This window comes from Piliocolobus tephrosceles, chromosome 19 (assembly GCF_002776525.5).
Source record: "Piliocolobus tephrosceles isolate RC106 chromosome 19, ASM277652v3, whole genome shotgun sequence".
NCBI lineage: Eukaryota > Metazoa > Chordata > Mammalia > Primates > Cercopithecidae > Piliocolobus > Piliocolobus tephrosceles.
Genome location: NC_045452.1, coordinates 28,969,432 through 28,982,278, shown reverse-complemented (window position 1 = coordinate 28,982,278; position 12,847 = coordinate 28,969,432). Strand labels below are relative to the sequence as shown.

The window sequence follows — 12,847 nt, the reverse complement described above, 5'->3', positions numbered from 1 at the left end:
TTTTTTTTTTTTTTTTTTTTTTTTTTTTTTTTTTTTTTTTTTGAGGCGGAGTCTCGCTCTGTCGCCCAGGCTGGAGTGCAGTGGCATCATCTCGGCTCACCGCAAGCTCCGCCTCCCGGGTTCACGCCATTCTCCTGCCTCAGCCTCCCGAGTAGCTGGGACTATAGGCGCCCGTCACCTCGCCCGGCTAATTTTTTGTGTTTTTAGTAGAGACGGGGTTTCACTGTGTTAGCCAGGATGGTCTCGATCTCCTGACCTCGTGATCCGCCCGCCTCGGCCTCCCAAAGTGCTGGGGTTACAGGCGTGAGCCACCACGCCCGGTCTCTTTCTTTTTGCTTTGTTTGTTGGCAAAAAACGAACGAACAAACAAACAAACAAACAAAAACACTCTTATCCAGTGGGAAACGTGGTTGAAATTATCTAGCCTGTCACGACTGAAAATGCATGTTCCGGCCAGGCGCGGTTGCTCACGCCTGTAATCCCAGCACTTTGGGAGGCCGAGGCAGGCAGATCACGAGGTCAGGAGATCGAGACCATCCTGTGAACAGTTAAACCCCATCTCTACTAAAAATACCAAAAAATTAGCCACACGTGGTGGCGGGCGCCTGTAGTCCCAGCTACTTGGGAGGCTGAGGCAGGAGAATGGTGTGAACCCGGGAGGCGGAGCTTGCAGTGAGCCGAGATTGTGCTACTGCACTCCAGCCTGGGCGACAGAGCAAGACTGTCTCAAAAAAAAAAAGAAAAAAAAGAAAGAAAATGCATGTTCCTCCTACTCTCACCTTTTTCTTTCATTCCAAATTCAGTGGCTCCGGTCACCCTCTCTGACTCTGTGGGAACTCATACAGTGTCTGTCCCGAAGGATACAGGGGATTCCCGGGGAGTTTCGCATTCACAAGCTTGCCTCTGGCTTTACTTCCCGCCCAGCACACACCCTCGAAGGCTGCTGCCCATCCTCCTTTCCACGCAGCTTCCATTACAGACACAGCCCTCTCTCTTCATTCTCAGCACCTTCGTGTCTCCGCGGCAGACTTTTTCTAAAGGCTTAGGGATGACAGAGAAGGGTTACAGTACTTCTCAAGATAGGAAGAAACTACTCAGAAGTGCTTCTGAGAGATTCTTTCACAACTCCTTACCACAAGAAAACAAGAGTGATGTGGCCCTCTTCCGATCTGCCCTCTCACCCCGCACCAGGCTTCCCTCCGATCTGCCCTCTCACCCCGCACCAGGCTTCCCTCCATCCCCAAGACCTCCCCTCCTCCAGCTCTCTGCTGGCTCCTGATGAGCCCTGATCCTCACGCCACCACTGCTGAAATTCCACTTGACCTTGCAGAGCAATTCAGCTCTTTTCTGAACTGTTCCCATCTGGGCAATGTCCTCAAAACCTCTCCATTCTCAACGAGTCCATGAAGACGTTTTCCTTCACCGAATTATCAAAATTTTCTGAAATAAATGCTGTCCTTCTCCTAAAACGCAGAAATGAGGAGAGGCATTTTGTTTTTGTTTGTTTGTTTGTTTCTGAGACGGAGTCTCGCTCTGTTGCCCAGGCTGGAGTGCAGGGGCGCGATCTCGGCTCACTGCAAGCTCCGCCTCCCGGGTTCACGCCAGAGACGGGGTTTCACTGTGTTAACCAGGATGGTCTCGATCTCCTGACCTCGTGATCCGCCCGTCTCGGCCTCCCAAAGTGCTGAGATTACAGGCATTAAGCCACCGTGGCCCGGCCTGACAGGCTTGTCTTTTTTAAGCAATTTTTTCTTCCTAGAATATCCTCTGCCCTTAATAAAATCTTTACAATCCCTGCAAAACTTCCAACCCACAAATCCTTCCTCTAGGAGGCAAGTGATGAAACCGAGGAGTGGAGCTTCACATGGTCAAGGCCTGCAGATGCTTCTCCCAAGCTTGCTCAGGGATGATGGCTCCCACCAGTCTGACAGCTCAAACGTGAGAAATTCTATTTACTGCTTTAGGAGTCTGGGTATTCTTATTTTGAGGTCATGATAGAAATTCCTTAAGGTTTCATTAGAAGAACAGGAACAAGTTACACAGTTTAACCTCTTTACAGCAACACACATCTTTGTCTGTCATGAAGCACCGATCCTTTAAACAAAAATTGCCATATGAAAATGGCCTACTCAGAGGCTGCGCTGAAAATAAAAATACGATTTACTAAAAAGTAGATTTCGTTGGGGTTCCTTTGGTTATTGTTGCTGCTCTTTTGAACAATCATCCAGCAAATCCGCAATGTGCTTCTTTCTAAACCATAGCACCAGAGAAAATCAATTCAAGTACTTCCCAAACTGCAACACTGGAACAAACGAGCACTAACCACAAGTTTCTAACGTCCAAGAAAACATGAAATATGCCTTCCAAGGGACACAAGTGGAAAAGGAAGAACCTGCTAAGAACATGTAATTCACATCTACTGCAAATCATATTTCAAAGAGCTCAATGGGGCTGGGGAACGCTTGTGAAAGTGCTGGCAGGGAAAAGAATCCAACCGTACCCAAACAAGACCTCAGGGTGGAGCGTGCGATAAGCGCACAGGAACGCACTGACGGAGGCAAAAACAGTATTTTTAACAGACGATAGGTTGAAAAGAAACTAAATGTAATACTGAAAGTATTATCAGAAGAGCTGCATACAACTTCCTAATATGGAAATTAGGTAGTAACCATTAGACACAGAGTTAGAAATCAGATTCAATCAAGGAACAAAACGGAGTTTGTAATTTGTAGGAGTCCACTTTAGAATATCACTCAGCAGTTTCCCAAACCGAGCGCCTTCCCTGTGAAGACTGCTGTTATGGCGTTCCGTGCTAAAGGCGCAGGGAGAGGAAACGGAGCGGTGACCTGCAACGCTGAGTGGGCAGGACCCTGCAAGGCACATGGCCAGGGCTAAGTTTCCAACAAAGTGCAATTTCTCTCCACGTTGTGTGAAATAATCTGCCAAGCGTGCATAGAACTCTTTGTGAAAGAGCTCTGTTCCATACCTCATCACTGACCAGCTGGTATCACAAATACATGCCTGGTTCTGCTTGGCATCACTTGCTTAATGCTCTGTTCATTAATTTAACAAACTATCGGGAGAATATGCCTCGAACGGGCAAGCATTATCTCTCAACTTCCATTTAATTAAACTCTGCTATTGTAATATGACAGCACATCGCAGGGGGAATTATTTTAAAGATGAAGGTAAAAAGTATTTCAAAGCCCCCACTTAAACATGAGAGCATAATCTAAAACTGCCTGAGCACACACTGTCATTTTTCTGTAATATTAAAGATGTTATTTCCAGACTCAGTAATTAGTTAGATTCCATGGAGAATTATTCTAGCATCCTTGATAGAAAAATGATGTACAGAGCCAGGGAACAGAGTACCGAAGGACCACCATAAACAACCATCCGTCACCTAGATTATGACAATCACCAAGCTTAATAAGGAATGAGCGCTGCCTGCTTCAAGTGCATACTCACTACTCTCCTGCAAAGCGAATGTACTGAATTCTGATGATATCGCCTTAAGAAGAAGAAATAAGAGCAGCTCACGCGCCAGCAGCTATCTCAGAAGGATGCCCATGAGGGATCCTGAGCAGGCCAGGATGCCACCGGCGGATGAGGACAGCACCCTGTCCCACCGAGGGCTGGGGGCCACCTCCCACTTCCCACAGAGAGGGGCTGCACAGGAAGCTGGCTTACCATCAATCCGGCTCACGAGTTCTTCTAACATTTTCACTTTCATTTGAATCCCAGGTTGGGCAAAGGTGTAGTTGTCCTAAGGAAAAAATAATAATGTGAATCATATGCATATAAAATAAAACACACTTTCCAAAAGGGAAAAAGGCAGCTGGGATAAAGTGAACAGCTTTATAATAGGACGAATTCACAAGCAGATTTTATCTTGAGAAACAAATAAGCGGACGCACACTGCATAGCACAGCCCCCTCGTGGTGCCGCGGAGTGCTATTTTGAGAAGAGAAAGTCCAGTGTTTCCCAATGTCAGGTGATGAGCACGCACATCTCAGGGAACACGGAATGGTACATTTCTATTTGTAAATGTGAGACACTTATATCTAAATTGAAAACCAGGCATCCAAGTGCATAGCTCACTGACCAGAAAAGTCTTTGGGAACTGACCACCTCGCTGGCCACCTGGACCCCGAGCACTCAGCCCTGCGGAAAGCCAATGGCAAATGTGCCCGGCGCTGACAGCAGCAGCATTGCGGCCACAATCCAAGTGCTGATGACATGATGCTGAGAACAATGGACATGTATGTGGCTTTACTCTCAGAGATACAGTTGGGTGAACTCAGGTTAAGTTCAGATACTAACGGAGGAAAGTCTGCATAGCATCAAAGGGAAAGGGGCCTGGGCAGTTTCAAGCCAAACAGCCCAGGAATGGGGCCCCAGCTCTAGGACTCAGGAGCTGTGTGACTCTGGCAAGTAACACAAGCCTTCTGGGCTTCCGTTTCGTTACCAATAACATGAGAGTCATAGCACTGCCTTCTAGGACTGTCTGAGGTCTCAAGGAAACAAGTCAGTAGAATGTGGAAGAGATTTCAAGACACAGCAGGTACCGGCTAGTGACAGGTCTATTACTCCCGTGTCACCACCTAAGACAGCACACACGACAGTGGGGGGTGCGGCCAGAGAAGACTGGTCACACTGCCTCATCCCACAGCAGGAACACAAAGAGGCAGCTCCCATCAACGAGAGAAGGGCATTCCCTATGCAGGTTGCCCTCTGGGCCTCAGCCAGTGCCCGGGGGCATTTTCAGAAGGAGGGTTTCAACCAGACTCGTGGTTAACAGACTTAATCTGTACCCAACAGCAGTGAATGTGGATGGCAGAATGATAACCAGCCCCAAAGATGTCCAGGTTCCAATCGCTGGAACCTGCGGATGTGTCGCCTTACGTGGCATGGGGAACCAGGGTTGCAGGTGGAACTAAGGTTGCTAGTCCATGAACCTGTGGAGAAAGGAGAATCAGAAGGCAGTGAAATGACGGGTGATGTGCCTGGGGCTCCTGTGGGTTCCAGCCTAGGCTTCTAACTCTTTAGTGAGCACACAGGGCCTCTGGCCGGGCCAGCACTGGGAGATGACGGCCTGTGGCAGCTCTGCCCTCAGGGAGTGATACTGGCGATGGCCCCAGGAGTCTCAGCTAGGGGAAGCTAGGCAGGCCACTGGCCTCAGTAAGGGCACAGATAATGCAGTCTTGGTCCAAACAGGAGATGTTGGGCTCAGGCAACTGCAGCTCACCAGGCGGGCTCAGGCCACCAGGCAGGTACCGGCTTGCAGCAGGCAGTGTCAGGGCAGCCCTTCCGACAGTGGGGGATGATCTGCTGCCTGTGCGCCCAAGAGGGCAGGGGTCTGCAGGCACCACCTGGCAGGAGGGAGGTGCTGGCTTTGCGTGGCAGGGGGGCAGGTCTACACGGGCAGCTGTCCACATGGCACCCGACATTCAGAGCCCAGGAGGAAAGTGGAGGGACGGATCTGGACTGGATACTGATACTCCTTTTCCATAGGCTCAGGACTGGAAAATGGTTCGAGAACAACGTTCCTGGAGGTGGTCAACCAGGCAGGCCTCCCTGTGCTGTGAGGGGACGCAGCCACGGAGTGCACAGGATCTGCACGTGGAAGAAGGGTGACAGGGCACACAGCAAGGGTGTCAGCCCTCGGGAGGCCCCAGTGACGTGGAAACAGCACTCACAGAACCTCCAGCTCCAGAACCCAGGAGGGGACCCCAGGTAAGACAAACGTGGAGCTGAGTGACTGCTTTTGGGCCAGCAGCATTCCCAAGTCTGGAAAGTCGAATGTGAACACACACAGCCACAGCACTCGCTACGTTTCTCTCTTTCTCTCTCTCTCTCACACACACACACACCGCACACACCCAGACAGAGCACACATGACATCTCCTAACAAGAACAGGCACGGCAGCCGCTGTGGCACAGAACACAAAAAATGCCTACAAGGCACCGAGGATTTTTCTGTCCCTAGAAATGAAAAATGAGCCAAGTCAGACCTGCCCGCTTGCTGAGGGATTTCTCCCAGGTGGATTTCAAGTGACGGGCTCTGGATTCCAAACTGTCACATCTCTTTGAGGGCAGAACCACGAAAACTCCGTTTGCCACCTTCATTTAGAATGACGCCAAGGCCCTCCGGTGACCCTGGGTGGCAGGAAGGATGGTCTCCGGAGAGAGGATCTCTGGAGCGACTTCTCCCGGGGCCTGGGGATGATTTGTTTCCTAGATGTCGTGAGCCGATTCGGGGATAAGCTTGGAGGCCTCCTGAATTTGGCTGTCCAAAATACAGCATTTAATGGGCAGGACTTTTAGGCCCTGAAGGAGCTGCGATGGTGTCAGTGACACCCAGGCACCTGTCCAGCCAAGATGGAGCCGCAGCAGCAAGTAAAGGACAAATTGTGAGCTTTCATATATTTGAAATTTAACAGGAGTAAGAAATTTTGGTTCCAGACTTGAATTCCTTTGACTGTCACCACCCTTGGACCTGAACTCACAATGGTTACCCTTTAAGACTGAATTTCTCCCCAGAGATTGGATAACAGAAGCAGATTCGTGTTAAAATTTAGGGTATACTGTGTGTTGCAAGTTTGTGTCAGGTCGTGGAGGAATCCCGACAAGCCCGGCTGAACAAAACAGCCACACAGAATTAAGGGTGAGAAATAAACCACAGAGTATGAGGCCGCTTCCAGTACAGAGAGGCCTTAGGATTACTTAATTAATGTCCTATTCTGACAAATTCCGGAGCCATGGGGAGCACATTCTAACCACCCCACTGGTCTGTCCTGAGGGACTGTGATCTCTCCCACTCCAAGGGAGGCCACGCCCCTGGCCGTCCAGGCCCTGATGGTAATGTGAATGACAGACAGACCTGGAGTCAGCGTCCAGGTGGAGGGAGTGCAGCTGCTGCCTCTCCTGAACTGGCTCTATTCCCAGAAATGCTCGCTCCACGGAGGCTAAAACGGGAGACGTGAAGGTGGGTTCAGTCCCTCGCACTTCTCAGAGGTTCCACAGCAGACGGGCAGGGCCCGGCCCGCAGCGCCGGCTCTGATGGGGTGGGCGAGCCTGATGGGTCCTGGGGTCGGTCAGCCAACTCAGTGGCTCTCCCACTAAGACAGGATCTCAGGCTCTCGTTGAGCACAAATAAAAGTTATTCTTTGGCCTCCATCTGCCACAACTTTGTTTCTCAGTTTGTTAAAAACCCAGGTAGGGAAGACGGGTTCTCAGAAACCCAAACAATAAAAAAGAATGGCACTGAGAGCCCATAAGGTAAAGGTCTGCATTTTGAAAGAGAAAAGGTTTGCATTTTGGAAGACCTGCAAAGACTGACAGCTATGGCCTTGGCATTCTGGCTTCAGACTAGGGGCAGAGAAGACCAACCTTCAGAAGACTGCAGCACAGACACCCGGCCCCACCTCCGGAGGGCACCAAGGCTAAAGCACAGGGAGGGGGGTCGGTCTGGGCCCTCCTGGCTCCGGAGGTGAACCCAGGCTGCAGAAGGCCCCGCTCAGTGGCCAGGAAGCCTCCGAAGGCACTCTAAGGAGGGAGACACCATGGCCAAGGAATCCAGAGCCGGGTGGCTGAGGAAAGGAGTGACAAAGACCACCCCATGGCCCTCGCAGCAGCCCGTCCCGGGGAGGCACTGACTGCCTAGGCCCTCCCAGTAGCCTGCTGCCCACAGGCTCCACCGAGGCCCCTGGACAGATCACGGGCTCTTTCTGCTTAAGGCCCAGAAACCACATTTGCCCTCAGGATACCCCAGCCCAGCACCCCGCCTCCCACACCTGGCCCCCAGATCACCTGTGCTAGTGACATGTACCTGGGCAGCAAAACAGGATCTTGTAAGCAAAAATACTCTACGCTTATAAAAATGTCATTAGTCAAAATATTAACATTATTCCCTTCATAAAAAGTAAACATGCGTATCCTTTCCAATTGAGATCTTGTGTCTTTGAAAAGGGATATAATTTACACAACGTATGAGTCAGAGGGAAGAAAGGAAGGGCTGAAGACAATGGCCTTTTGCAAAATGTTTCACAGAAGGTAAAGTCTGTGAATATAAATTTTTTAAAATACTCTCAGCTTGCCTTACACCTATTGCCATTACAACATCACACTCCTCCCAATAACAAATAACACTTTCTGCGCTTTTCGGAAGAAAAGTAGAATAAAATTTTCTCAGGGAGCGTTTTAGAGAAGAGTTGAAATATAAATTCCTATCAGCTCAGCTGGAAGTACCAGGAGGCAAACCTGCCAGCTCACAGAGAAGTCAGACTCCTCCCGCCTCTCTGACAAAGGGCTCCTCCACCTGGACCAGGATCCAACTCCCCACAAAGTGCAGCCTCCTCTTTCCAGGCTAATCTCACTGTAACACAGTGTCTTCCCCACGCTGAAACCAAACGTGCCTTCCGCACACAGGCCTTGACCTGCGTCTGAAACAGCTCAGGAAGTCTCTTCTGCAAGCAACGGCCTGAGAGACTTCAGATTCCTTCAACTCTTAAAAGACTCCCTTCCACGTCCGCTCAGGGGCCCCTGGCCACCAGCCCTGAACACAGAAGCTGGGCTCTGACCATGCAAGGACAGAGCTAGGAAGCCTCCTGTCACAGCTGCACTCTACTGTCAGTCATTAATACATTAAAGCAGTTAATGCACCAGTCCGGCAGAAGGCAGAACCACATCAGATACTAGTTCTTTCATCTGTTCAACAAACACTGAAAGCCTCCTACGTGCCAGAAAATCAAGTCCTGAGTATCGATGTGTGCGAAGGAGTCAAACACGCAGGCCTGGGAGTGCCAAACCCGGGGAGTCCTGCTCGCAAGACCGGTCCCCGGCTGGTGCCTAGAATGTGGGTTTCGGGAGAGTTCCCGCCATTCCCTGACTGACCTGGATGATTCGGCGGGTCTACACTGTGCAGTGTGGTTCACCCTGGGCACCTGCTCTTCTCCTGGGAGGCTGCATTTGGGCACATGCCAAGCAGACAGTGTCCGCATGCCCAGTCCCCACTAACATTCTCGGTGCTGAGTCTCTAATGTGCTTCCCCAGTAGACAACGTTTCGGACAGGTCACCCCAGCCCCATGCTGGAGTGATCCAGTGTGTCCTGTGTGACTCCGCCAGGAGAGTGCTCGGAAGCTCGCCCCACTTCCTCTGACTTTACCCCCTGATGGAGTCTCCTCTGCATCCTTGCACTGTGAGGAATCACAGCCACGAGTGTGGCTCCATGGGGTGATCTTGGGGTCCCTCGACACAGATGGGGAAAAGCAGACAGGTAGACAGGGCCCTTCTGTTCACAGGGATGAGTCTGGCAGCTGAGCCAATGTTCACCACACGCCAGGCAAGTGCACATTTACTGCTAACGAGGACCTGGGTGGCCACACCATCACAGCACAGAACTAGGACTGGGCCTGGAAAACCACTTGGAGGGTGTCAGGCCTGAGCAGACATGAGAGAGAGAGTTCAGGCACCATGTGACAGAGCCTCGGCGGCCTGAGGGAGCATGTCACATCCCAGAAATGAAATAGAGGCCGGGGCAGCTGGAGAGCAGTGAGGAAGCTGCGGCTGAGGTAGGAGGAGACCGTTCTGAGGCTGGAAGGCCATGTCCGAGTCAGCGGTGAGGCCCAGGCAATGCTCTCAAACGCAGCAAATGAAATGCAAATGGAGGCCACCGCAGGTAAGAGATTTGCATCACAGAAAGATGATACAGAAACAATGGAATGAGGCCAAAGAGGATGCAGGGGTATCATTCATGAGGCAACTGCCATAATCCAGGCAAAGTGACCACACGCGCTTCCCACGGAAGGCAAAGTCAACCCCAACTGTCCACACTGCCTTCTGCTGAACCGACTGATCGGCTCATGCACCTGAACGTAGGACTTGCCATTTATTCCTGTTAGCGCATTCATTTGATTGGTTCCCGGCTGGCAATGCAGGCAGCTGAACCCATTCTGCATCTTGATTGTGCCTTCTATCACATTCGCTGTCCCTCCCAGCTGAGAGGCACTGGCTAAACGGATCCCCTCGACGTCTTCACTGCAGTCTCTGCAAAGAGGAGGGAAGGGCAGGGCCAATGACGGGCTCTGCAGCAGCTCTCAGAAAGTGCCCTCAGAGCACAGAGGTGTCAAATTCGATGGAGCCTTGTTTAAGCCCCTGCTTTCCTACCAGGTTCACTTCTCTGATCTCCTGCGTTCCCATCTGTGAAACGGAGAGAGGAAGGGCGCCATTGCAAGGGCACAGGGGGTATTGAGCTACTGTGTCTAAAAGAACCTAAGACAAGATCCATACAAAATGCAGACCCAACCTCCCCACAATTCTGCACCTTCCATGACATGTCGGCCACGAAACGGTGGTTTAAGGCTGAAGGCTCCCAACCCAGCCAGGCCAGAGGAACCAGCGCCTCTGTAAACCACTGGAAACATGGCTGTCACTTGTCTTCAGACACAGACCAAGCAGCAGAGTAAAGCGGCGCACCAGCAGGAGGCAGCCATCCACGGTCACTCCCAGATGCACACTGCCAGGAGCAGAGCCGTCACGAACGCTGATGTGGGAGGGGGACAGCCAGTAAGCCAATGAGAAGAGAAGCAACCGCAGCACAAGCAGTCAGGCTGGAAAGGCTCCAACTGCGGGACTTCAACCAAGCCACATTCTGGCAAAGGCGAAACTATGGAGACAGTAAAAAGCCCAGGGGTTGGGTGGAAGGGGATGAACAGGCGGGGCACAAGGGTGTTCCGGGCAGGGGATGACACTGTATGACACTTTCTTGGTGGACTCATGTCACTGCACACCTTTCAAAACCCACGGAACCTACAACACAAAAAGCCAACTCTGGTGTAAACTATGGACTTGAGCTGACAATAATGTATCGATATTGGCTCCTCAACTGTAACACATATGCCTCACTAAAGTCACTGACGTGAGATGCTAATCGCAGGGAGGCTGGGGCTGAAGGAGGACGCTGAGGAGCGCGTGGGGCCTCTCTAACCTCCTGCTCAATTTTTCCGTAAAGTTAACACTGCTCTAAAAAACCAAACTCCATTAATTTAAAAAAATACTCAATTCATCCAAAGAAGGTAGGGAAAAAAGAACAAATAAGAAAAGATGAAACAAACAGAAAATAAATAGGAAAATGGCAACCTAAACCCCAACCATATAAATAATTAGGTTGGACAGATCAGATGAATATATACATATATAGATAGTTTAAACATACACTAAAAAGTTAAGAAAGCAAACTCCAAGAATAAACTATCTACAAGAGTATATTTTAAATAGAACATATATCTCGTGGCTGGGCGTGGTGGTGCATGCCTGTAATCCCAGCACTTTGGGAGGCCAACGTGGGCAGATTGCTCGAGCCCAGGAGTTCAAGACCAGCCTGGGAAACATGGCGAAACCCCACCTCTACCCAAAAATATAAAAATTAGCCAGGTTGGTGACACCTATAGTTCCAGCTACTCAGAAGACTGAGGTGGGAGAATCACTTAAGCCTGGGAGACAGAGGTTGCAGTGAGCTGAGATCACACCACTGCACTTCAGCCCGGGTGACAGAGTGAGACCCTGTCTCAAAAAATATATATATAGATATATACACACACATATATATATAATGACTCTGTGTCACATTTTGGCAATTCTCTTAATATTTCAAGCTTTTTCATTATCATGACATCTTTTATGGGGATCTGTGATGAGTGATCTTTGATGTTACTATTGTAATTGTTTTGGGGCACCACAAACCACGCCATGTAAGACAGCAAACTTAACACATGTTTTGAGTGTGTTCCAGCTGCCCCGCTGACCAGGAGTTCTCCACGTCCCTCCCTCTCCTCGGACCTTCCTACTTTCTGAGACACAACAGTACTGATATTAGGCCAAGTAAAAACCCTATAATGGGTTAAGTAAAGTGTTCAAGTAAAGAAAGAGTCGGACGTTCTCTCACTTTAAATCAAAAGCCAGAAAGATTACGCTTGGTGAGGAAGGCATGCAAAAAGCTGAGACAAGCCAAAAGGTAAGGCTTTTTCTTTTCTTTTTCTTTTTTTTTGCCAAGCAGCCAGGTTGTGAAATGCAAAGGAAAAGTTCTTGAAGGAAATTAAAAGTGCTACTCCAGTGAGCACACAAATGTTAAGAAGGCAAAACTGGCTTCTTGCTGATGTGGACAAAGTTTCAGTGGTCTGGATAGAAGATCGAAACAGCTACAACATTCTCCTAAGCCAAAGCGTAGTCCAGAGCAAGACCCTAAGTCTCTTGACTTCTATGGAGGCTGAGAGAAGTGAGGAAGTTACAGAAGATCCAGAGTGGAAGCTAGCAGAGGTCGGTTCCTAAGGTCTAAGGAAAGAAGTCGTCTCCATCGCATAAAAGTGCACAGTGAGGCAGCAGGTGCCGAGGGAGAAGCTGTAACACATTCACCAGAAGATCTAGCCAAGATAACTGATGAAGGTGGATGCTCTAAACAATAGATTTCCCTGGAAGAAGATGCCATCTATGACTTTCATTGCTAGAGAGGAGGAGTCAGTGCCTCACTTGAAAGCTTCAAAGGACCAGCTGACTCTCTTGTTAGGGACTAAAGCAGCTGGTGACTTCAAGTTAAAGCCAATGCTCATTTACCATTCTGAAACTCCTACGGCCCTTAAGAAGCATGCTCTATAAATGGAACAACAAAGCCTGGATGACAGCACATTTGTTTACAGCAGGGTTTACCAAGGATTTTAGGCCCACTGTTGAGACCTACTGCTCAGAAAGGAAGATTTTGTTCAAAATATTCCCGCTCATGGACAATGCACCTGGTCCCGCCAGAGCTCTGATGGGGACGACAATGCCCCTGGTCCCGCGAGAGCTCTG

The 12,847-nt window shown here is 49.9% G+C and overlaps 1 protein-coding gene across 1 annotated transcript in view; it reads right to left on the bottom strand.

Moving 5' to 3' along the window:
* TBC1D22A (TBC1 domain family member 22A) overlaps positions 1-12,847 on the bottom strand; it is a 509,073-nt gene that overhangs the window by 175,786 nt on the left and 320,440 nt on the right. Inside the window, 1 exon segment of the mRNA XM_031934660.1 lies at positions 3,694-3,769. Coding sequence (XP_031790520.1) covers positions 3,694-3,769 — 76 coding nt within the window.